The sequence below is a fragment of the Trichoplusia ni genome, chromosome 16, assembly GCF_003590095.1.
Source record: "Trichoplusia ni isolate ovarian cell line Hi5 chromosome 16, tn1, whole genome shotgun sequence".
Lineage (NCBI taxonomy): Eukaryota > Metazoa > Arthropoda > Insecta > Lepidoptera > Noctuidae > Trichoplusia > Trichoplusia ni.
This window is the reverse complement of record NC_039493.1, coordinates 5,642,163-5,669,072: the sequence shown is the minus strand read 5'-3', so window position 1 is coordinate 5,669,072 and position 26,910 is coordinate 5,642,163. Positions and strand designations below refer to the sequence as shown.

Below are 26,910 nucleotides of genomic sequence, written 5' to 3'. Positions count from 1 at the left end.
GCTACGATTGACGGTGGGTCCGTAGATGACTGACCATTTATGGACTTTACCATATATATCCATTTATCGAAATTTGGGACGAATACAATAGTTTTCTTTTTAAGTCTCTCAGTCGTGTGTTAAGGCACGTACTCTGAATACGAGAGAGTACGTTTTTAAATTTAAAAAATAAAACGTCCTAAGTATACGTCCTAATAGTTTTGGTGACAGGCAATAAAGACAGCAAGTATAGGTCTTAGAGACCCTTGTCATATTAGTTTTTACTTCAGTATTTCTGCGTGACGTTTTTTATTTTTGTATTACGCTTCTAAATGTTTGGTTAGTGAACTCAGGTATCAAAAGTGTTGGTAGCGATATCAGACTTCAAAAATTTCATAAAATATAATTTTGCTCTTAGTAAGCCAGTTGTTCAGTAATTCTTACCAGTAATATATTAGTTTGTTTCCCAAAAGCTACTAATTTCTCGTGTAACAATGCAACCAAACCTCAGGAGTCACGCATCTCAGAGTCTAAGTTAAAATCCAATTATGTTTTCACAAAACGTCTTACGTTATTACTAATAAACTTGTGTTTTGCTCTGGCGCTTTAAAACTCGATTACATTCAGGCCAATTAGTGAAGTCACATGTTTTAAAACGACTTTCAAAGAAAATCCAAAAATAATCCAACAATTGCTAAATATTTATTTATTTACCATTTATGTACACAGATAACTTAAAATAACACATGATACGAAAGAGGTGTACAAAAGTACTGCTTATTTCTTAAGAAATCTCTTCCAGCAGACCTGCGAAAGGACAAATAATGAGAAAAATAGGCAACAGTGTACAAGTGTTGAAAGAATAATGTGACAAATACAATTAAATCTAGACGGATAGAGATCTAAACAACAAAACTTTACTATTAGGGCAGTTGAAAAAAAATAGCGCAAGAGAGTGTACAATATTCTTAGTCCGTCTTTAGCCGATAAAAACAAACTGGGTGGTTTTAAAAACATGACTTAGGTTTGAAAGCACGGTGTTTCTAAATTAAGCCATGTACAGACAATGTTTGTCAAACCTGCCATTCAAGATGCTGGCTTCAATCAGGTGTTTCATTAATTTTGTTATGACTAATCGTGCGCCACTACAAAGCCGTCGTGGGCTTATGTTACGAAGCAGAATAATCGGAGATCCAAACTTCAGTTCAAATTATGTGATGGTATGGCTATGGCTGGCAAGTTCAATAAATTTAAAATCTCAATGGGATAATTCACAGGCTCGTTGTATTGCAAACTGCATCGATAGATTTGTATGACACCAAGTCCCCAGGCAATATATTTTGTACCCTTAAATTTAACCCATTGATGGCAGATATTTAGCTGCCAAGATCGCTCTTTCTGCTTATGCACTACTTATGTTTAGTATATTGTATATGTAGTCGGGAAAAATGTGTGTCATATGCAATGCAAGTCATATGCAAGTCACTTTTCCAAAGAATGGACAGGGTTTTTCATACACACTGTATATACTCAAACAAAGTCGTCTAATAGCGTGGGGACGTGGCAGCAAGTCCTCAAGATGATGGTAGAGTGTTTCAATCCTTTACACACCGATCGCCGGTCTTTCTGCCGGTCAGAAATATGAGCCGGTGAGTCTTTTTCTCGTGTTGTTTCTGGTCATGATAATTCGATACGAAATATATTTGTAAAAACTTTGGTCAATTTTTTGGCAATAATGACCAATAAGGTGGTAAACTTGGGCTTGCACATTCAATGTCAGCATAAATCGGCCTTCTTAAATCTGAGCTTAACAGTCTTAATATTTCTGAAGGATTTTTTAATATTTCAATACGTACTTTCCCAACTGAGAAGAACATACCGTTTGTTTCTTTTTGCCATTTAACTCCTTCATAATATATACCGAACCAAATCTGATGTCGGAATCTGTAGCGCAGTCAATCATAGGAGTATAGGAAAATGCACTCCGTTCCTTATCAACCTAAGAAAGACCGCCATGCCTTGCGGCAACATTTTGAGACACATCCGATACGTTATTTCAGATGATTTCGACATTGTTCAAAGAATGTCGAAGGCGATCAGAATTCAAATGTTCGTTGCGCTCTTTTTCTGTCTCCTTTGTTACCTTTTTTTAGTCATGGTTATAGTTTTATTGCGAAGTTACCTGATCAAGTAAAATGTAAGTGACTGGTCCGCTAGCTACCACGTAGGTTTTATGACAATATATAAAACAATAAAGACTTCTTTTAATTTACTTTTCAAACTATGACAGACATCAAAATATGTCAAATGTTTGACAGGAAAGTAAGGTAAAGGCACCTAATTCGCGGTGTTTTCATTATAACTTAGAACATAAATTTAATATACCTTTCTGTAGAATTGGCAATTTTTATTAGAAGTGTTATTTATCTTAATTTTGAAATATACTCACAGATTGACTGTATAAAAGATAAAAAATGTTAAATAGTGTAAAATGTAAAGAAGTCTGAGGCACCTTATTCGGATTTAAAAATTCTAATTCCAATGCATTTTGTTCCTAATTCTGAGTGTAAAAAATATTCAGGAAAGGAGAAAGGCAAATCTCTTTATTGTCTTTGGATTTTAAATCAATCTTAGTATTTAAAAAGGCTCGGTATTTAAAAACTTAATTTTCTCCTCAATTCGTGAAGAAATACTCAAGAGTTAAGTGTTTTTGATAAAAAATATAAACCTCATAATATTTTGAAGTAAACAAAAACTCACACAATATAAAACTATCACCTTAAACACTATTTAGCAAATTTAGTATGAAACATGCATTCAAGTAGCTGCTAGCCTTAAACTGAGCGATTATTAGAAAACCTACACATACTAAAGCCATCATTAGTTGTAAGACTATTTGTGTGTGTACATAAATTAATAAAAAAAACAGCTAAATTATTAATTAAAACCTTGCTTTGATAAGACCGTTTTTTTCACAATATCGAAATATGGTGCCTTTACCTTAGTAAATTAAATTTGTTATTTTTTCGCCTTTGCCGCAATTTTTTTTAATTTTCTCACCGTTTAAACCTTCCCTGGACTTCTACGAATACTTCAAGACTAAAAAAAGTCAAATCAGTTCAGCCGTTTTCGAGTTTTAGTGAGACTAACGAACAGCATTTCATTTTTATATATATAGATAGATACATACAATAAATAAACAACCACATAATTATGTATATAAAATAACAGAAATTAGGAGGACAGATAGTGCTTCTTATGGTATTAAATAAACCGTTTTGCTGTACGGATAGTCAGCTGTCTATTGAGAGGGACGTGTTGCGAGTTTGATCCACAGACCATGAATTGGCAATTGTTCGATCCATAATTAAGATATCTGTTGAATACCTACTATTTATTTTGTCTGCTCGTGTGTTTACCTGGCTCATCTTGCATGCTTAAGGTGGAGGACCTAATGCGGTGGCGAAATTTGGGGGGAGGGAGCTACATCAAGCAGTGTACCGTGACAGGCTAAATTGATTGATTGGAGACACATAAACATGGCGCGATACTTTATTAAAATATATGTAATTAATCTCACATCTATGACAGATTATTAAAACAGCAGCCGTATTGGATTTTTTTTATTTTTGCACTTGCGCTATACCTAAAAAGGCCTATACGGGAGTGACAACGCCGGTCGCAACGTCTGCAGACAACTACAGACAAATTGTGGTCCCGGGGACGTTGAAGGTAGGTATGTATATTGTATAGACACGTGCCAGATACTACACCTGTATAGTACGCAAGTACGTATATAAGTACACTATCTATGTTCACGTATGTATAACACTTTGTATACAACCATGAGTACAGTTACATTCTCCCGAGAACTTTGCCGTTTGCGTACAAATATCCTCATCGGCATCGCTTCGAGTTTCCGCGTCCGTGTAATTTCGTGTTTCTATTGTGGAAAAGCTACCGATGAAATCGACTGGAAACTACTGTAATGACACATGTTTTTGTAAGAACTATTGTCTAGTGAATCGAAGTATTAAGAAAGACTTCGTAATAACGTAATATACGTACTAGGTCCTTGTAAAAACTATTGAAATGTTTGTTGATTGAGGACGCATTTTTTCAAAACATAGCAGTTAATTAATAGTTGTAACAATGGAGTCGAATTCTCGAACAAATTTATATATACACTAGCTGTTGACCGCGACTTCGTCCGCGTGTTAAGAAGATATAAGTTGGGAATTTTTGAACGAAAACCCCCAAAGATGAATAATTTTCCCTGTTTTTTTCACATTTTGCATTGTATCTTCGCTCCTATTAGTCGCAGCGTGATGTTGTATAGCCTTAAACCTTCCTCGATGAATGGTTTATTCAAAACAAAAATATTTTTTTCAATTTGAACCTGTAGTTCCTGAGATTAGCGCGTTCAAACAAACAAACAAATAAACTCTCCAGCTTTATATATTAGTATAGTTAGGTATATAGTAGTATATTAGCTGAACATAATTAACCATTACTTTTTTGGCTGCAGTATGAAGCTATGGAACCCATTTCATGAAAAATTATGCTATTATAAAAAAATTGTAAACATTTTCTTTGTAAATAAAACATTATTTAGTAAATGAACCTTGAATGTTCAAGGAAGCCACCACGGATCAGACAGAGTTAACTTATCTAAATAATATAATCAGGCAGGTTTCTAAATACGCTGTAGATTTACCAAACATTTCTTGGAATCGTTTGCACGTGTATCCATGACGGCGCTCTGCACACATATGAGAAACTCTTATTCGTATTTGTAGTATATTCTGGAGCTATGTTTAGCTGTTTTATTAATTTGTATTTACGGTCGGCATTATTATTAAGTAATCGTTAGTTATAATACGGAATTAGTATGAAGTGACTCAGGACAGTCTAGTTTGGGGTCAAATTAAGAAATAATGCCTACTCGGTTATCTGTATTTTATTTTTAAAGGATAAACCGCGTTATAGTTGAGTTTTTTGCGTCGTTTATTTTCTACAGTTAGTGGACATGGGAACAGGTGAAGCGTTGGCGATGGGGAGTGCTACGTTCTCTCTCTCTTCTACGTTATTGCTCTTGTTCTGTACTCTATGTTCTTGCATTTTTCCAAATGTGCTAGAGATTTTTCGTCCCAAAAGTTATATTCACATTCATTCTAAGACACTTCTGACAAACGGCGAAGGAGATCTTGAGAAACCGGGAGTTCCAAATAATGGAATCTGAATTTGCCATCCCGCAGTGAGCTAGCGTGGTGACCAGTGTTCAAACTTTCACTATATTGGAGGAAGCCAGTGCCCAGGAATAGGATATATATACAGGCTGGTATAATATTATTTAAAACTAGGAAAGTAAACAACACGCGCTGGTTCCATGCTGCCCAGAATAGAGATACGTATAATCTTTTGGGGGAGGCCTTTGCCCAGCAGTGGGAAAAAGTGGGATAGATGAAACAAGAATGGGAATAATATGGACGAATGGCTTTAAAATAGTGTCATAGAACATTTAAATTGAAGAATAGGTAGATCTTTTACACAATAAATTACTGGTTATCACATGAATCATGTAATCACCAACCCGTGACGACTATAGTTAGTAGTAGCAGCACAAAGACCGCATCAGCTGGCGTCGCAATTGAACCTTTTCATAGCGATTCAACCGTACAATATAATATCGGACTCATCGAAATATCGTATAATTTTCCAGTCATTTTCACCCTGCAATTACGATCACAATCAGTTCTGCACCATCCCGCAGATTACGTCATACATTTGATGCTAGATTATCATTTATTTTAGACTATTTGCAGCCGGAGTTTCGTGTGAATAGATTTTGGTTTGTTTAAGTAAATGCAATGTTGTTTGTGGAAGTAATGATGTAGGTAATTATTTTATTTTTTTATTTTCTTTATTTATTAGGTATGTACTATATTTTGGAAGATAGTGTTGAAAATGTTCTTTTGAAACCTAGACTAGACCCAAATATAGCTTAATTGGCTTAAACCTTATGCGTATAATATTTAAAAATATCTGGTCCTGCATTTAGTGTTTGTCGTTTACACTAAATCGGCAGTTACGGCTCTTTATTTTGTTATTGGAACGGAAAATGTGGTGTTGATTTAGCTGGTTTTGAGATGCAAGATGTAATATAAATAGATTTGAAGATTTATTATTTATTATTTATTGATAAAACGGCAAAGTGAACGAAAACATAGGTTAGATGAATCATATATTTTGAAACAGTTTGAAGAATTTTCACACCTGGGAGCTTATGCCGTTCTTTTTTCTAGAGGCAGTATTGTAAGGCTCTAAAAGCATACTACTTGAAATAAAAACTTTTCATTTTGTATATACCAACAAAGATGCCTTTCCTCGAAAATGTTGTGGTATATACGATAACTATGAAAATCCATATTTTAGTTGTTTATACAGCATACTGTATAGCTTTATTCAACTTGTAGAAGCCAGGGGTTGTAAACAGTTTACCGTGCATGTGACGTCACTTCAAACGCTTACGATGCTGCGAGATTTCCAAGAACTGTGTTCCTTAAAGCACACGTGAATTTGTTTACAGTTTTCAGTTACTACTGGAAATACTAAAATTACTAGTACTACTAATATTGGAAATGTGTACTAAAATATTTTTGAGTAGATATTAATTCATCATCGGCCTAGCCTTTTCCCAAATATGTTGGGGTCGGCTACCAGTCCAACCGGTTTCAGCTAAGTACCAGTGTTTTGCAAGGAGCGACTGCCTACCTGACCTCCTCAACCCAATTACCTGGGCAACACGATACCCCTTGGTTAGACTGGCTGTCAGACTTTTCAAGTTTCTGACTACCTGTAACGACTGTCAAAGATGTAGGAATAACAGCCGGGACCCACAATTTAACGTGCCTTCCGAAACACGGAGATATTAATTATCATTAAAAAAAACTACTTTTTACTCCTTCATCATCATATTATTTTCCTTCTATTTAGATGTGAGACCTAATTGAAAAAGGTTTTATGTGTCATCCTTTAAATAACTAGCATTTATACATTAAAGTTAGAAAAAAACTGTGACCAAATGTTTTTTCTCTTTCATCAACAAATTAAAGTAGGAAAAATAAATAGTTCCGTTAAATGAACTGACGACTAACAAATTATTGCGTAAACAAAAGCATAAAGACCTGTTAAAGAATTAAACTAATATTTTATTAACACCAGCGTTAAAGCTGCTGGTTCGAGTGTCGTACACTCAGGGGAGTTCACACGTAGAATATGAGGAACTAGAAGGAAGAGTCAGTATTGGAAATACCCACGTGTAGTGAAATTGGTCAGATTTGAAACGAATTACTACCAACGATTTTGCTTATAAAAAAGTATGACACAAACGATTTAACGAGATGTTTCAGCAAGCAATAAACCAGTAAAGTAATGTAAAGTTGATCATCATCTCCTAATAGTAACACGCATTCAACATGTATACAACTTCCATCTACTCTAGTGTTCTGTACTCCATGCGCCTAAAGTGCGTAAAACCGGTTCGATCAGGGCCGAGTAATACATGCGCTCATTACTCAGCGACACGTCACTGGCAAGTGCGATCTTTTATGCAAACCACCCCATTTGCGTGTTAAATGCCTGTTACCGAGCCACTAGCTGTAAAACTAGCTATCGAATATCACGAAATTACATGTATTGCCTTTTTGAGAAACATTTAAAGGATTTTAAACTGGTTTTACTTAATTTAAGCATTATTGCTTAGTAGTAGAGTTTTTTTTTGAACGCTCCTATTTCTGGAAATGGTGATCCGGTTTGACATTTTATTTCAGTTTTCGATAGCCCATTTATTGAGAAACACTATGTGCTATAGGATATACCATTATGTTATGAATAATAGGAGTAGAGCGGTAATGAAGAATGACACAAAAATAGGCAAAAGATGCGTGCACTTTACAACTATTTATACGTGTACAATTTAAATAATTTAATCTTTATATTCTTTCCGTTAATAACGCGATAAAAGCCTTAATTACGGTGTTCACCTAAGTGTTCATTAATAGGGCTGAACACATTAAATATTATGACCAATGCTAACTCTAATTAAAATTAGACCTTTAAAGTAATTATAATTATAACTTCAGCTGTCTTTGAATTTCTAAAGAATATTCTTGAGGGATCGACTTTAAGCTTACTTAAACAGTCCCGGTAAAGGTCACGACTATTATCAAAATTGAAGATCGTAGGAGATTATTGGAACGTGATATTGTTTTTTAATAATATCTGGTATAATTCCCACGTTTCTAAAGACTTACTTTTCTTGTTTGTGTGTTTTTCGCTCCCGTTGGATTTTGGCAACAAAATTTTGAGGCACTTCCCGATACGCTAGCTGGCAAACATTTCGGGGTACCTTCAAACCCGATGAAAATGCAATTTAAAACTATAAAAACGACTGGACCTATTTTGATAAAATTTTAATTACCTTGCGGCTGAGAACTTCCTAAAGCGTTTATTGCTCTTTTCATAATCTTTAGCACATTGTTGTCATTTACCTTATCTATTAGTTTTGTATTCACATTTTTGAGTTTCAGTTTTTCTACTTTTAAAATATAATGAGATTGCAAGACAGTGAGAATGGATTGACGGCATTTGCCTAACAGCACTGTAATGATTGAACAAAAAAAAAAACAATCAAATAATTGGTAATGATTTCATGTAATAATGAGAGAGCTTATAATATAATCTTTAAATAAGGAAAAGTCTTGCAAAATAACGGGACTTACGCAACAAAAACATAACTGTGAACGACTCGGATCGAAAGTCAGTTGAAAACATTCCCGAAGTAGGGAAATGCGATCTGTCGCTCGGAATTTCCGAACTTCGAGTTGTGTAACATTTGCAACGCGTATGCTTTGCTAATGGAGGAAAAGTTCTTGATGAAACATACTCTTACAGTAGAGAGAGTCAACGAATAGATTTCGAAGTTACATGTCAACGGAGGCGTAGTCGAGAGTTCTCTATAAACATACTTGCATGCATCTTGTTTCAATTTTGTACTTCATTGTTTTTCTTCTCAAAATTATAGTTTTTGTGATATGGCCCTGTGGCAAAAAGTATATGTTGGGCTATTCCAGATTTTAAAATATGGTAAATTGTAATCCGCCAGTTTGAAGTGAGTTAGCATGAAGAAAAATGCTTGTTTTCCCTTTATGAGGAAGAGATGACCAGCAGAGCCAAAAAAATATAAGCTGGGATTATATAATAGCTGATCTAGCAAAATTAGTCCATCCCGGGCTGTTTTGCCAATGTAAGCCATCCGTGGTGCCTTAACGCATAAAAATCATTCAAATCGGTCCAGCTTTTAAAAATCATCAAGATAAAATATGCAACACACATAACATTATGTACCACAATTGAACATGACAATTTAAATAAATAAATAGCATAGTGGCATCAAAGTAAACGAAATGTTACATACATTTATATTTAACTGCAACATAAAAGTAAACAATATTGAGGAAACTAAGCAATAAGGAGTTAGTAACTTTGTATCCTTGAACAAAGTAAGCTTTAGGATATAAGTGACTGCTTGTTCAAATTGTTTCAGAGTTAGCTATATAAAGATCATGAACGACACATGCATGTACCGTCAAATTTTTACTTAGTGTTCAGTTTAACACCGAGTCTGTAAAATGATTGTAAGATTGAAAGTCCTGTACCTAGTTCTAATACTAAAACTCAATATGTAAAAATATGTGATTGCGTTGTTTGTATGTCTGTTACCTATTCACGCCTAAACGGTTAAATTGATTTCGATGAATTTTGGTATATAGGTAGCTGACACCTTGGATTAAAATTAGACTTTGTTATATTGTTTTTGATTTACAGCTATTTAACGTCGTCCAAGCGAGAACAGCCTCAACAGTTAGGAATCTAATAAAAGTATTCGATTAAAGCCCGATTTTTCAATCGTGAGATAACTTTTATCTGAGGAATAAATATGACCGTTTGACTTATTTTCTATACAAAAGCTGTCAAAACGTCAAAAATATTTGTCGAATAAAAGTTATCTGGCAATTGAAAAATCGGCCCTAAATATAAAAATCCAGGGCGCTCACTGAGTATAACCAAAACCAATCTGAACACGATACGCTGTTGTGCAAATCCGTCACATTTGTTTTCTTTTTAAGGCTCCGTAGGAAATGCATATTATTATATCATGTGCGATATTAAAATGACTATCAAAAAACCTTATTACAACCGAATAAATACAACTTCTAGAAGCAACGGAAGATCTATACTGTCAAACAAAAATCCCTTTTACAAAATTGCAGAATATTTGCAGTATCTGGCTTCATTAGCAAGTTTGTGACCGCAGAGAGCCAGCCCACTTAGCGCTGTCTCCGTTACAAGCACTGCTCTACAAGGGTATTTAATATTCTGCAGCTAATTAAATACGTTTGTGATATAAATAATTTGAAAATTGAAGCCGAATGGTAAGGAATAGGAGACTTTTATTTTTTTCTTAATTGGATTTTTTTCATGCAATAAACCGAATTTTAATCATGCTTATACATTTCTCAAAAAATACCCTTAACACATAACTACAATTCACATTGAATCTACTGAAGAAAAAAAATGAAGTAAGTACATAATGCGTCACAAAACTTTACATTTCAACCCTCTTTATCACTGAAAAACCATCAAAAGCTTTACTAAGTCCGGTTTAGTAGACAGCATGTAAAGGACGTCCCATCCATAATTCTCTGTCCGGTAACCACAGCTATTACCGAAACCAAAATAAAAAGATAAACCTCCTTTGTTTTGTTTCCCCCACAAGTGAATGGATTTTGTTGAAAGTAGCGGAGGCTATTCATGCCGAGCGCAAATCCTCCCGGGGTACAAAGTAACAGTAAAAGTTGAACATATCTAATGTATGTGATGTCCATTCTTTGATTCATGTAATGTATGAGGGAGAAACGTGAGGAGAATGCTTAAGAATTTACATGAGAGGGCTTGACGACTCTATAAATTGGGACATTGGGTTCGATCTAAAGGAACCTGGAGTCGATTTAGATGCAGATTAGAAAGCGATTAGGGAAATAGGGTACCTACTTGATGCCTTGCTTGATTGGTGGACCCTTAAGATTGAATCTGAGATGAAGGGTTAGAATAGAGGGTTCATTCATTTTAGTTGTGATTGATTAGTAGTTATGTAGATTACTCATCTGCTGTAGATGAAAGACACGGTCCGCATGGCGCTCTCGAATACGATGCGCACTTTTCGGGGCATTTAAATAGGTACTCGTACGTATGTAAAACTACTAAAGTCAACGAGAGTGAGAGAGGCATTACTTTAACCATAACATTTTAAAAGTGCATAGAAAACGGCTGATTCGAAATAAACACTTTTGATTTTGATTTTGAAAAGGTGGATGAATGACTGTTCTGTTGTCCAGATAAATTTTAACGTTGAAGTTTTAACGTTCAAATTATAATTGTAATGAATTACTTCTGAATAAAAATAACTTTAGAATATATTTAACCATTTTAGTATTTTAACACCTTACCAGAAAATCATATTCCAAAATTTAAACAATAATTCATCAAAAACCACCTACATAAGCAAATATCTCCAAGCGAATGCCATCTGTATTTAAACGACCAGTTTGAATAATACTCCTAAGATGTGGTTTTAATAAACAAACTGAATTCGTAGCTCGTAGCGGTTAAAATATTCCCTCTTAAACACATTAATAGTGTGCAGGTACCTTAAGTCATGTTTTCGCCAAAATATTTTAGCCGCTTAAATTTATTATGCATAGTAATATGCTTCGGTGACGTTCAAGCTCATTTATAACTGCAATGGTGTTCAGAAATGAGTTATTAATAACTTTAGCCAGCTTGTTTTAGAACATGGTTTATGTTATTTGCTCGGTTAGTTTATGCACTATATTTAGGTTCTTGTTTAGAATTAAGTATTGGTTAGATAACGTGCCAAATGATAATAAAACACATTAGTTTTTGAACTAATGCAGTTGTCTAGCTACGATCTGTACGTTGTAGATATGATACTGTTAAAATTTAAAAATCTACGGAGATATATATCTTTCGATGATCATGTTAAAAATATGAGATTATAATTTTAAAATAACCACTTATAAACAATGTTGCGTTATACATTGCGCGCTCAGTACGGAAGCTCGTAAAATTCGTAGAATGAGCCTTTATTGCAACGGTCACAAATTGTTGAGGACGCTGTTACCATATTTTTCTTTGTAGTATAATGAGGAGAAATTTTAATATACTCTGTATAACACGAGGGAAACAAAATTAGGTTATTGGTTAAGTTAAAAAAACTTTAAAATTTTCCCAAATTGTCACGTACTACAAAAGGTTGAAAAAAAAGTACGGTGATCATTGTGACTTTGATCCAGACAAATAAAAAACTTTACCTACACGCAAATACCATTATAGTATTAATACATACCATACACATAACCCACGTCACAAAAAAAACTTTTGCCAAAATTTTATGTTTTCGTCTCAAACAAAGTACCGTCTCGAAGGACCAATATTCCTGAAAGTTTCAAACCGAGATAAAACAATGACAAACTATTCCAAACTTTTTCTTACATAATCGCTTAGCGTTCCCTTCGTCCTTCCTCCCATGGACACGAGATTCGTATCACTAACTCAGAAGATAAGGACCAGAACTTGTTCCTATAAAACAGGATTACTGCTCTTTGATTTACCGTTGACCGTTTGACATCGGGATATTAGCCATCTTAGTTTGAGCCACTAAGTTATAGCTACTTAGATAATCCGTTGGGGGATTATGCTATATGTGTCTACTGACCGTTTGACTTGTGATGTTACTGAAAATTGGTTATTAATGTGAATAAAATTGCCCGAAGTAATTAACGCCTTCATAAAATTAATATGTAACAGATGATACAATTTTTTTTATTATTAATGACTAAATCTTTGTCTTCATTATTTTACAAGGCCAGTCTAAAAAAAAACAATTACTAAAACTTAGAAATTAAGTTAAATTTAATTCAATACGTCCTTTCCTAATTTAATTACAAGCTTATTTAAAACGAGTTAATTTGGTCTAGTCGCGTTGCACTAATAGTTACGGCAAACAAGTTACACATTAGATAATTAGTGTGGCTTTTCGACTCTGTAACCGGTTTTGGCTGGTTCAGGGCTGGTTTTATCCGGATTAATCGGGGTCGGCTGCGGAGTTTGGCAAGCCAGGCTGGCAGGCTGCTAATCTTGCTGGATTATTCTGGCTATTGCGGTTTGGCTTTTCAGGTGAAGTTCCAGTGCCCTTTGTTTTTACGAAGTGAGAATTGCTCTGATTTATAGCTTGCTTTCGATTTCATTCGAGATTTGTTACGTTTTGATCGGTAAAAAGTCGATAAGGATTTCTGTAGCTTTCGTTGTAACGGCGATCTTTATCCTTGGGATTTATTTTTAAGCCAAATTGATATAGATTCATTTATATAGAATATATTTTTTCATGTTGCTTTAAATGCCATGTAAGTGAATTTTGATTGGATTGACGGGAAAAACTAAGGCGGAGAATCAATCTAGAAACTTTTTAATGTCTTCTACTCGAACTCCTTGAGTTGTTCCTTACTACGTTCAGTTTCTTGCTCCTCATAATAATTATGATACTAGAAAGTACAACCCTTGGTGAATTCCCGTTCCAATAAGGTCGATTATTGATTTTATACAGATATTATTAGCAGACTTCGTGTTCGAACGTTGCCGGTCTTAATGATCCTGTTAGATTAAATTTGGTCCTCGGAGACATTATCGGCAGACGCTTTATTATCAATCAAGCTAACAATCATTTAAGGGTTAGGGTTGTCGTATTCAAGAACATTATTTTGGTCACTAGTTTCGTAATTAAAGAAAAAGCATTTGGTGTCACAGGTTTTGAACTAAGTTGGGATCAAGATGATTTGCTACAAGTTTTTCATCTGCATTTCCATTTTTTACATTCTAGGTGACTAGGAACTTAACACTGGATGGTTTTTAAACTTTAATGTTTACCGTTATTTTATGTTAATGATGAGTAAAATACACATTGATTGATACAGATTAGAAATCCTAAGATTAGTTCTAGCAGGAAGATCTCTAGCTATTACTTCATCCGAGTTACTGGGAAAGCCATTATTATTTCATCCATAATCGAGAAAAGTAGGTAATTACAATAAATATTTGCAAAATTACATTGTTCAAATAAGAAACCTTAAAGAGAACAGAGGTAAGTGCTACCAAAACGCGTTAATGTAAACTTTGGGAGGGGGAATGACACTCACGGGGAAAATGAGATATTGTCACAGTAAATACGGGAGATATTGTAATAAAGAAGTCTCACTTGAAACAACATGAAGTGAGGACCGAAGGACCACACAAATATTCTTAAATATTTTTATTTAATTTGAACTTATCATTCAAATTAGTATTATTTATAAAAAAATAATGAGTACTTATTACTTTATGTAGGTTTTCTGATGTTACTGTTGCAATTGTAAAGGAATTACGCTAAGTTTGTTTTGATAGAGATGAAGCTGAGCGTTATGGAAAGCTGAACTCAAATAGTGCTACAATATATCTATTCGGATTTTACTCCGAGCACAGTATTTGAAAGAAAATCTTATTAATGGTTTTATAATCCTAGGTTCTCGCTTTGATTCTCCCAACAATGAGGATTATTTATGGAACGCGGATTATAAAAGGATCGTCCTGCTTTTGTTTAGATCTTCACATTATTGTCCAAGTACGTACAATATGGTCCTCTTTATTTTATTGTGCGTGGGCTCTGATTTTCTTGGTCCTTTTGTCCGTATCTATTTTGTGGTAGCGACCGGTAATGAGTCCCATAACGTAACTGCCTGTGTTCCGATCACACCCCAGGGAGGTGGCAATTCACAAATTTTATGGCACTTTTATATTGTTGGGAACAAAAACGTAGGTACACGCCAGAGTACGCGATTTACTTGCAATGAATACAGAAGACTAACAGGGGAATTGAAACCGTTTAGATATGGTAATTATTGGAAAATTATCCGTAAGGACCAATTTTATGAGATTATATAAGCGCTTTTGTTTTCTTTATTTTTAAGATAAGTGTTGTGATATTTTTCGAGATTTCGATGATCCTTAAGAAATGATTTTGCCTCATGTTCGGAATTAGTGCGTCATGTTAACACTCACCGAAATTTATAGATTACCTAAGAGTTTTCGTATAATATGGTCTATTAGTAAATTCCATTTGTTCATCACGTTATTTTCCACAAAATAGTCCAAAATACCTCCGCATAAATTACACAGTCATAAATCCCGAAGTTTTGATGGTACCGAGTTCTGCAGTTTGCGTTCTGAAGTCGGTTTTTACACAACTCAGTGAGCATGAAGGATCTATTAGCAGATGTGACCGAGTTGCAGTTGAGCGTTAAACTGCAGGCAAATGGGAAAACTTTCCCTGCCACATGCTTGATTGTACGTAACAGTTGCAATGTAAAATGTGTATGTATGGAAGATGGATGCTGTCCACTCCGCAACTTTTGTTATGACTTATAAAAATACAAAAGTTTGTCTGCAGTTCGGGTTCTGTACTTTGTAAACAGGAATATACCACTCAAAGCGAAATGTTGAAATGCACTGGACGAGAGTTAATAGAATATTTGATGGAATATTGGAATTTTTGAATGAGACAAAAATAGGTCTTTTTTTTGATAAGCGACTCTCGCTGTTTGTAATATAATTCTAAAATGGTGGTTATTTTGTCAAACATTCAATACGTAAAAGTGACACATTAGGCACAATTTGTTTGGCGTGGTTACCTTTATCACTGGCTCTCAGTTGCTGAAAAAAAGTACATAATATAATATTTTCAATCTGGAAATAAGCTGCAGTTGTTTCCATTACATTTTTACTACGTCCGGTAGTTTTTTATTTCACAACAGAACCCTAAACCGCAGGCAAGATAGCGATCTATTAACAACTGTGACCGTACGAGACCAGTGATAAATTAAAAAGTTGGTTGGATACTTGATTGCGAGTAACAGGTGCATTCTGAAGCCAGAAACTTTAAGAGTTGTTTTAACCGACAAAGTTTGCTGATAGAGAACCCCAGTGTGTATAGTTTGCGGGGACTTAGCTCAGGAGCGCTAAAATGGTTATCTGGCAGAATCATAATATGTGGAATCCATGTGGAATCACTTTTCAAGATTTCGGTTTTTCAAATCTCTGTTTCAAAATCTCATAAAAGTGTGTAAAAATAGTATTATTTGAGGGTTTTGGTCGTAATTTGTAACACAAATATTTTCGATTGTATACAATGTTGAAGATTTTTAATGACTGTCTTAAATAATTTTATGATACTTGACCAACCGCGGTGAGAACAATTTATTCCTATTAATCAGTTTAGCTCGATGACTCATTATTCTATTAGCCATAAGTCATTTTATATTAATTAGTAAACTATTAAAAATGCCAATTGCCACTAGTCCCCCAATTCCGGACCATGTACTACTAAATATGCTTCAAATCGTTTTAGTTCTGGTCCCAACATTTAGAATAAGTATTTAAAATAGCTATCAAACCAGACCCAATAGAATAGCCAACCAGTAATTGTTGAATAAAGTATTCAATTTAGCGAATACGATTAGAATCAATGGTTTAAAACTAAATGCGTTGAATTAGTTTTATTTAGTGTTATAGTTCCCAGTATTAGGTAGGACTTTTGGAATTATATTCATTGAACATTTTGGTTACAGTAAAACAGAATTTTGTGAACATTTATCGAAACTACTTCTGAAGGCTTGATTGTCAATGTAGACAAAGATACAATATTAGTTTGAGTGATATTTTGTCTTGGAGTTCTTTTTTATGTGACAACGTTATCATATAAAATTCTCGTGTCACCTTGTATGGACGGACGCATTCTCATGAAATTTTGTAAGCATACTGGGTAGATCTGAGAACCGGAAAACCTCAATTTTCATGTTCCCATTTTTTTTGTTCCTTAAAACTCATTTTTATTTAAAAACATGGATACTAGTAGTGTTATATGGGAATAATGAACTTACATTTTTATTCACAATTTTCTTCAAAAAAATTAAAACAAAAGAACAAGAATGAACATCAATGAAGAGAAACAGTTTTTAAGTAAAGTTATTTATATTTATAATACATGAACAACTTTTGTGTATACATTTACCTACTCGCTCCTAACTAAAATTCTAAATAACCTTATCAATAATGCCTCAGATTACACTCTCAGTTTACTAATAAAATTAATCTTAAGAAGACTATCTCTAAACCTATCCTCTGAGCCAGAAATAGTCAATTTTATCTATTTCAAACAAATTAGAAGCCTTAATGTTATTGTGGAGATACTTAATCTACGCTGTGTATAGTTTCTATTTCGACTAATTAATTAATTGTAAATTTCGTCGGCTTTAGACCTCGCCAACCCAATTACTGGGTAAACAGATACGTTTGTATGTACAGTCGCCTTCACAAGGAGAATTGTTTGATTCTGAAACTGACATGGGTGTCAATTTGTGACGCTTATTTTTTGTTATAATAGCCACGGGCACGATAAGGATAATATGTAATATATCTTATAAGTGTATATTTATGGTACATTATTAATGACTACACGTTACCGGAAACTTTTCTTTATCAAGATAGATGTCAGTCAATAAAAGGAACGATGAAATATTTAACGAAATGGTTCCTATATTTTTTACTGTATCGGAGCTTGCTTAGTTATACATGGAGTGTAAGTACATATTTTCTTTACTACCTTCGGTAATTGTTTAACATTATAGAAATAAATAATAAAAATATATTACACAAACTTATCCACCTATTGTCAACCGGAATACATTAATTTACTTTGTCAATTCGTTACCCAATACCAGAGGGCCTAGCCAACAGACCCGTAGCGATCGCAAACGCCAAGAGAAACGTTACTAATTGTATGGAGATGAACGCTAAGTCACGTGGTCAAATCAATAGAATAGAAAAGTCGTAGCCAACAATACTACTTATCAAATCGTTCGAAACGATAGAATAGAAACTTAAGAGTTTGACAGATCCGATCGCTAAATCCCATACAAATTACACAAAACGGTAGCCAACCTGCAATTTGACAAGCGCTTACGAAACGTTAGGAATTGTATGGAGATAACAAAATCCGAACGCTAAGTCACGTGGTTAAATCAAACGAATAGAAAAGTCGTAGCCAAGTATGCTACTTGTCAACGCGTTTTGAACGATAGAATAGAAACTTAAGCGTTTGACAGTTCCGATCGTTACATCCTGTACAAAACGGTAGCCAAATTACAATTTTGACAAGCGTTTACGAAACGGAGTCGTAGCGTTCGATAGAAAACTAAACGATCGCCGAGACCCTAACGTTTACGACAGAAAATGGCGTCATTATACAATCAGCTGTTCGGATGTTTTTTAGTGTCTTGTTTTGTTTTGTAATATTCAGTTTTAATTGAACTATGCATTCATTTTATACATTGTGGGGCGCTCAAAATGAAGAAAGGTGACTTAAGCGGTGGTCAAGAGACCTTAATCGTCAGTGCATGCGAACGATTCAAGATATAGTATGCCAGACTGTATTTGTCAAACATTTTAGATAAAATTATGTTTAAAGAAGACCCTTTGGCTGAACTTTGGATTTAAAACATTACACGATACGTTACGACATTAACTTTGGAGATTCCGGATTTACTAAAAGAGGCGAGGTGTCTTTGAAGGTGTTGTGCTCTTAGCTACAGGATTCAAACATTATACTAGGTCTAATTAAACTTAATTAAATATAAGCATAATGTGTGTGATTATAGGTTTTATAATATCAATAAACTATGGCACCCAGCCATAGTTTATTGATATTATAAAACCTAATGTTGAAGAACATCATATAATAGGAAAGGATATCAATAATAAAATATTCTAATGGCAGATGCAACTAATCTTTATTTAAACTGAATACATTAAATTTTAATTATTCATAGTAATTAGTTCTTATTCATAATTTTCAGATTTGTGATAGTAACCATACAATAATCAATATAAATGAGAGGTTTGGTGAACCCATGCAGAACTCACATACGGTCATTTAGTAAAGTTGGGCCGTACTCATATGATGATATACTCATAACCACATCATTCTTTCATTATTATCTCTAATCACTTCTACCAATAAACAAGTGTGGTTATTAGGCATGTTTTACAATAGGAAACAAAAAGATCACCACTATAAATATGCATAAAATATATTGTTTCTTTTTAGTAAACACAATTTACTTCTTTTGATTCTGGCTGTCCGCTACGTCCCTGGCTTATGCCCTGTATCCTCGTGCCCATGCTGGGCAAGGTTTAAGGGAAGAAAATTATACCCAAAGGCATGTGCAAGCCAGGAACTGTATTTAGTGTACCCACATGTAACAAGTAACACAACCAAGGCTTGTTGTGTGGTACACAATGTAGCACTGAAAGCTGGACTAGCTATAGTAGCCACTAGACCTTGCAGTGCATGATGATGACAATAACACTTTTCCATCAGACCCTGCATCTACTTCTACTGTTGGCAACCAAACTGAATTACTGCAAGGCGGGGAGTCATGCTCAAATGATTGTTAAAAAGTATAAAGGACTTCTTCAAGTGTACATTTGTATTTATGAAATATTTATTTTAAATTTTGGACATTAAAAAAAACGTGTTACCTAATCTAATTAAATAATTAAAATAATCTAAATAACAAAAACTGTATTTTATTGGTGTTACCTTTCTTTATCTTTTTAACAACTCATAACTTATATTTTCGACAAGTCTTATTGGGTAGCGATCTGGTAAACAAAAAAGATTTTTGTAATACAAGTAATGTATTATTTAAACAATAAAAAAGCATTGCTTAATGATAACACTCATATAAAGATACATCTTTATTTGTAAGATATGCTGATCTTCCTTTACTGGTGAATAAATATATGAGGCTATATCTAAAATCTAAAAACTATAACAAAATAACAACAACAAATGAAAGTAAACATAAGAGACACACTAATAGATTTCCCATTCCAAAAATCAGTCATTGACTATAAAGAACTGAAATTGTTTAATTTAAAGAAAGTAATTAAAAAAATACTTTATATCAATGAAAGATATTAATTAAATTTTTGAAAATACAATAATGAAATCTTATTCAAATACGAATCTGTCAATCTGACGTTCTTTTGACGTTCTTGAGAACGCTCACCATAGACAAAAGCGTATGTTTTTTCTACAGTTACTATAGAATAAGCGATTCTCTTCGTCGTGTTAAGATGGCTAGCTACTTATTCTATTCTACAGTTTCAAACGCTGTGGCGTAAACTTTTGTAGAAAGAAACTATACGAAACGTTTGTACTTTGTACTTAGCTAGTGTTAACAAAAGAAAATGGCGTCATTCTTCAATCAGCTGTGAGGATTCTGTTACCTGTTTTGCTTTATTTTGTATCATTTTTTATTATTCAGTTTCATTTGAATAATGCATTCTCTCAATATGTTGTGGTGCGCTCAAAACGAAGAAAGATGGCTTAAAAAGCAGGAAAGAGACTTTAATCATCAGTGCGTCGGCACGATCGAAGTTATACCGGATAGTATATTTGTGCAACACTTCAGATTAAATAAATCTACGTTTCGGTCTCTTTGTCAAGAACTACGAGTAAAAACTTCCTTGAGGGGTTCTCAGGAAATTTCTCTAACAGTTAAGGTAATTCATAAAGAAATTTTGCAATGAATAGACTTACAAACTTAGCCGGTATGAACCTAATTTATTCAAATATAACGGTTGTGTCTTTGTAGGTGTTGTGCGCTCTTACCTTTTTGGCGACAGGCTCCTATCAAAGGACTTTTGGTGTTACCCAGCATGTAGCCCAACGAACAGCTAGCCGATGCATCAGACAAGTCGTTGATGCGTTAAACCACCCTGCTATCATGGCGAGATGGATAGTATTTCCGAGAACTCAGCAAGAAAGAGGTTTAATTAAACAAGAGAAAGTATGGAACAAAATGTTTTCACTCATTTAAGTGTTCCTATTCTTATGATAAGAAAATATTTTTGTTCTTTCAGGTTTCAAAGAAGGTTTGGCTTGCCTGGAGTAATTGGGTGCATAGATTGCACTCATATTGCTATAGTAAAACCTAATCAGGAAGAACATCTTTTTTATAATAGGAAGGGACATCATTCCTTAAATGTTCAAATGTTCGAATGCCATTCAACGTGGCAATGCTGCCAGCCTTTTGGGCACACTCCCAGCCGGCAGCGATGCCGATGAATTTTTTGATGCTTTGATTTAATAAATTTAATTATTTTTTTATTTTTTGTTTTTTAACTTGTAAATATTTTACTCTGTAAAATTGTAAATATTATGAATAAACTAATATAACAGCTTGTTAAACAATAATAAACAAGAAAAAAAAAATGGTAGAATATATAAACTTATAAACTTTTCTTAAACTGTATTGAATTGTAATAATTGAGTATTTGAATCTTTTTTTCTCTTTGAAAATTGGAACAATCATGTAGGTAGGTATAAGTTTTATGGAAAAACATTTTTTTTCGCAATATTTGAAAAGTTGTATCAAAATGAAAAAAATAACTTTTATCCACTACCAAAGACGCGCTGACAACTCCCGAACAAATCCGAGCGTGACCGGTGACGTCACACTGTTATTGTCAAGCTACATCTAATTACTATAATATATCTCTATGTTACTATAGCATAATATATTGTATCATGTATAATTTTATAAATTTTTAATCGCTCAAATTCAGAAAAAAAACATTCTTTACGTTTTTTCACTTTAAACAATTATTAATAAAATTAATTCAGTTTAAAAATGTATTTTTTTTTCCACAACTCCAATTATAGCATATTTTTCGTAAACATATTCTTCACTTTCACATTATAATAGTAAAATGAACTTGTAGCATACTTTTTTACTCCGTACAAAACTCAAACTGCAATATTCTTATACATTCAAATAAGTTTCACCCGCTTACTAACAATTTTATTACGAACTAACGTCACGAACCTGCCTGACGTTCATTTGACGTTTTTGAAAACGCTGACCATAGACAAAAAATTAAGTTTTTTCTACATTGATTATAGAATAAGCGATCGTCTTCGCCAATGTAATTTGGCTAGCTACTTATTCTATTCTATCGTTTCAAACGCCGTGGCGTTAACGTTTGTAGAAATCTATTCTATACGAAAGGCATGCATGTTGGCTAGGCCCTCAGCCCACGCTCTACAAATTAAAACGTAACCTCCGTGGGTGGAAAACTGTTTGCAGAGGCTTTGTCGTCACAAGTACATAATTACAAAGAAAACACTTCGAAAATATTAGGCTTTCTCCATATTTAGACAAATTATACCTTATTTTAGTTGGAAGTTGAGAGATCTGAGGTTTATTGTTTAAGGCGATAGGCTTAAGAGTTAACAGAATCGCTTCGTCAATAGATGTTTTTGTAAGGCAAGATAAATGAAGTTTTATTGATTCTTGAAAACATGCTCCTCAAAATGCAGACTAATAAAATAGTAAAGGGCCAAAATTCTGCGAATGGACAAAAACCTCTTTGACAAGAGATTTATGAGAGTTTGATTTTCCTCTTTAAGCTTTATGCGATTTCGATGTTTTTTCCTCGACATCCATAACTTGTTGGTAGATTACGCCATTTTTATTCCATAAAATTCAAATGCAACGAAGCCAATTTTAATCGTATATTTTATCGGGCCTTATCTACCTGCCTTACAAAGGCCTGGCCTGGAGCTAAAGGGCCTTAAATCTGTTCGTTTAGCGTGTCGCGGACTGGGTCAGTCCCTCGAGAGTGCTGGAATTGCCACTTCCGTGCACGCGGCCTTCTTGCGTGCGTATTGTGTGGCTAAGAAATGTACGGATTATGTTAAAGAGGTGGTTTCGAATAGTATTGGTTTTTACTAGATACATTATACATACATGTAAAAGTAGGTAAAGTGGTTAAAATTTTGATCATGTTATGAACTTAGTCGCGGTAAAACAACTGTAGTGTTCAGACCGTTTTCTTGTCAAAAATGTTTTTCGAGCTACCAAACGAGATTTACAGAACGTTCAATTCATCAATTTTAAAATAATTGTAAATGTATTTTGCATGTTTCTAACAGTAATTCTTCGGTGTATAAGGATTTCGAATTTCGAATCTTGTTATAGTTCTGACTTACCACGGGCCTGCATATTTTGAAGCAGAACTATTGCAGCTTTGAAAGCAAGACAGCGCATTACATGGCTTAGAGAAGGTAGTCGACCTTCTTTAAGTTTTAGTGGTGGATCGGATCTTTCAACACAATTCCTCGAATCGCGTTTCCAACGGCCCCATAAGTAATGTCTGAATCTATCCTAAAAGACGTTTGGGTTTTATTTAGTGTGAAATATATATGGGCGTCGGTCGCAAGCCGCGTTCCATATGCAAGCTGGCTTTATAGCCACCCTGGTCAGCCAGCCGGCGTGAAGATATGACGGCTAATAATGTTGAATAAAAAATGGTATTGGGATGATCGGGGATATTGAAATGAGGAAAAGATTTGGTAGGACTGGATTTGCGTTTTATTATTACATCGGCATGGTTCCCTTTGTGGAATATTTATGAATCTATTTTTTTTTTCGAATTTGTATACGAGAACTTTTCATATTTAAATAAATATATTATTATATAGTATACAAATATTTTCTTCTGAACTGTTAGAAATTATTTTGTTTTTAAATTCATATCCATTTTTCTTGCAAGATTGCGTCAGGAATCGATGTTTAACGAATGTTAAAATATTATTTAATATTTTGCTACATACGTAATTCTATGGCCCGGTTCTGCTTTTTTCGTTACAATGTAAAAAGAATATTGTATTTACAATACTGAGTTATTACAAACAAAACAAAGAAGATTGATTGTATCTGCTCAGTACACTTTACCAGAAGTTGTAATACTTTTTTGGGTCTGAAAATAAGTGATTTATGTTCAAGACCTAAATATATTTTCCCGAAGACGTTTCCACGTCGTATTTTAGATATAAATGGATCTTTCATATTCCTACTGTCGACTTATGACAAGTAATGTCGAAACGAAAAGTGGGTATCAGGTTTTTGGAATACGAAATTAAGAAAAGGGCTCAAATTTCTTAAAACTAGTCAAGCACAAATCAGACTCGCGATCCGGTTTTATACAAATAGGCTAGTTTTAATAACCTGTACTAATCTATATAAATAAATTTATTGATTGTGTCCTGGATTCATGTGACCCAGAATAGAGAATCGTTGAAGGATTTGGAGAAGGCCTTTGCCAAGCAGAGGAAGACAGTGGACTAGGAAAAAAAATTGCACTCAAATAAATTTGAGGATGGATACTCACAGCCAGCTGACAGACGGACGGACAGACCTGTGTCTCAGTAATCACTTTACTATTTGAATGCGGAACTCATAGCTACATATTCGCATAGAATTAGCAACCCTCGAAAGCCATACCGTGTGGCATGTTTATAATAATTTACTATCGACCAGGTTGCACCACTCATGGTCACAAATAGTTAACCCAGTGTATATGTGATCACGACCAGTGTTGTTAGTGTCGTTCATTTTTTAAAGTTTACTTAAATATCAGAAAATTTCATGCTACCAAGACTGTTGTTTACAGAGGTAAAAAATAGTGATTTAATGTAAAGTATCAGTTTCCTAATTATACTAAGTGTTTCTAAAATCACTCCTTTTGTGATAGACTGATCAACACTAATTTCCTTTCTAGTCTTACGCTTGGAATCGTAATTTAGTTTAAAGAAAATCGAGTCTAGTGTCGCGAGAGGGTTTACAAACAATCAAGTATCAAGTATATAGATCATGAATCCATTGTCGCCCTATTGAACCCGCGGCATGTAGCGTATATTTAGGTAACCATGGTGACTATATACCACTTGGATATCCGTTCAGCTAAGTACCTATTTTTAGCATATCCTAACACAATAATACTCCATTTGCAGGATAATGCATTTTCTCGACAGGCCTTTTATGTGTTCTCCACAAAAAACATGTTTTTTAATAAAATACTCTAGTAATACAACTGCAAATACCAGTATCTTAAAAAGAAACTCCGATCGTTTTTAGCTTTTATCTAGATCGTGAGTGCTGTTTGAAATTCTGCTCACACAAACCATTGGCGTGTTTAGTTTCAGTCCCGGAAGCGTGTAATGTATGTCGAGTTTCTACAAATGTTACTCCGGGAACCTCTAGAACATCTGGCTAAAATGATTTTGACGTAATACTGTAAGTATGAGAAACTTTTTGGTTGTTTTTGTAGTTGGAACCTTCTTGGTGTTGTTTTTTTTATGTGTGGTTTTGCACCATATTTCATTGACTGAAATGATGCTGAAGTTATTATCGTAATAATTGATTACTTACCTACTGGAAAAATTTTAATCTTCTGCTGTCGAAATTAATGCAACAATTAAATACTAAAAAATTAATAAATTACGAGTACAATCTCAAAAAAAAAAGCTATACTTTATTAACTTTAATGTTTAAAATTTTACTAACATAAACGTTCCTAAATTATATCATCATTCACCCACATTTTCATTACAAAACGTACCTATTACGTATGGCAAGTATGGCAACAGTTAAATCTTTTCCGCTAAAACTTGCGTACTACATATAACTCAACCGGTCACCCGGTAACCCGAGCTTGACCGCTCAGCACGTGTACAATCCCCGCTAAATTGCAGACGTTAGCTGCCTGCATAATTACCTTATTTACGGGCCGTGTACACTGACCACAATTATAAGGTTGCGCATACAGGAGGAGAGAAAGAGATATTTTTTAACAACATGATCCAGAATTTGAATACCTAGAGTATTTGTCTAAAAAAATCCTAGTAGTGTATCAGACAGGTTTTCCAAAAATATACAAAACGTAGTTTCATTTCATCACATCGTTAAAAAGTAAGGAATATTTAAAGTACTTACTTAAAATGATTATAATTGTGGTAGTGAGGGCTAGTAACATCACTTGCTAGTAAAAAGCGTACTGGCAAGTGACGTCACACAAGATTTTATTGCACAGTATCCCCTTAATTTGTTGTTTACGAGGTAAAAAAAATACGTATCCAATATTTTTAGTAAATCTGTCTGACGTATTAAAGAGATATTTTTTAAATACCCTATTATGTTTTTGAAGTGTCAGCGGGTTTTCTTCGAGTCTCTTAGATTTTTTAGCCTATTATAAGTAGGTTTTATTAATGGTATTGGATGATAACCACACTGATATCGTGTGCCAAATAGAAAAGACCTAATCTAGAGAGATTTACGCTTGACTAGTTTTTTGCTTATTAGGGCTGTCATTAAATTCGATAAGTATACTAAAAATGTATCATACAAAATATTGTCTTCACTGACCAAAAACCACTCCATAACATCCGACAGTGTTCCGATTCTCTTGATACAAGTGAAAATCCATTTCTATACCATTAGTATGAACTAATGAAATAAATTGATATTAAAACAAACCCATTCTAAAAGAGAGATTCATAATTTTCCAGTTAATGAAAAAGTGTAAAAAACTATCATTTCCATCTTTTTAAAATGCGAGTATATTTCCGAGTGTAATGCGAGGACCGAACTTTAACGCATAACTAAAAACTTTTTCTTGGAGTTTTGGCAACCCTAGGTCGTGCTGGCCGGCTGAGTAGCGCGGGAAAATCCACCATTACTAAAATGGCGACGTAATAGTTCCGTCCCAAGGAGTTTATGTGACAACAGATTATGTTCGTTTTTCCGCCTTCTCCCAGTTTATTGGGCAAGTCGTATATATTTTTGATTTTAT

The 26,910-nt window shown here is 34.0% G+C and overlaps 1 protein-coding gene across 1 annotated transcript; it reads left to right on the top strand.

Moving 5' to 3' along the window:
• The first annotated feature begins 19,794 nt into the window (after window positions 1-19,794).
• Window positions 19,795-21,352, top strand: LOC113502145. The gene is made up of 3 exons (XM_026883544.1): window positions 19,795-20,778; window positions 20,871-21,065; window positions 21,139-21,352. The coding sequence occupies exons 1-3, from the start codon at window positions 20,554-20,556 to the stop codon at window positions 21,211-21,213; spliced, it is 495 nt and encodes a 164-aa protein (XP_026739345.1). The 5' UTR covers window positions 19,795-20,553; the 3' UTR covers window positions 21,214-21,352.
• The last annotated feature ends 5,558 nt before the right edge of the window (window positions 21,353-26,910 follow it).

Excerpts from the sequence above, each read along its gene's own strand:
- LOC113502145 (XM_026883544.1), top strand. The coding sequence starts at position 20,554 with ATGCATTCTCTCAATATGTTGTGGTGCGCTCAAAACGAAGAAAGATGG. Across the intron at positions 20,779-20,870 it reads AAATTTCTCTAACAGTTAAG|GTGTTGTGCGCTCTTACCTT; the intron begins GTAATTCATAAA and ends GTGTCTTTGTAG. Across the intron at positions 21,066-21,138 it reads GTTTAATTAAACAAGAGAAA|GTTTCAAAGAAGGTTTGGCT; the intron begins GTATGGAACAAA and ends TTGTTCTTTCAG.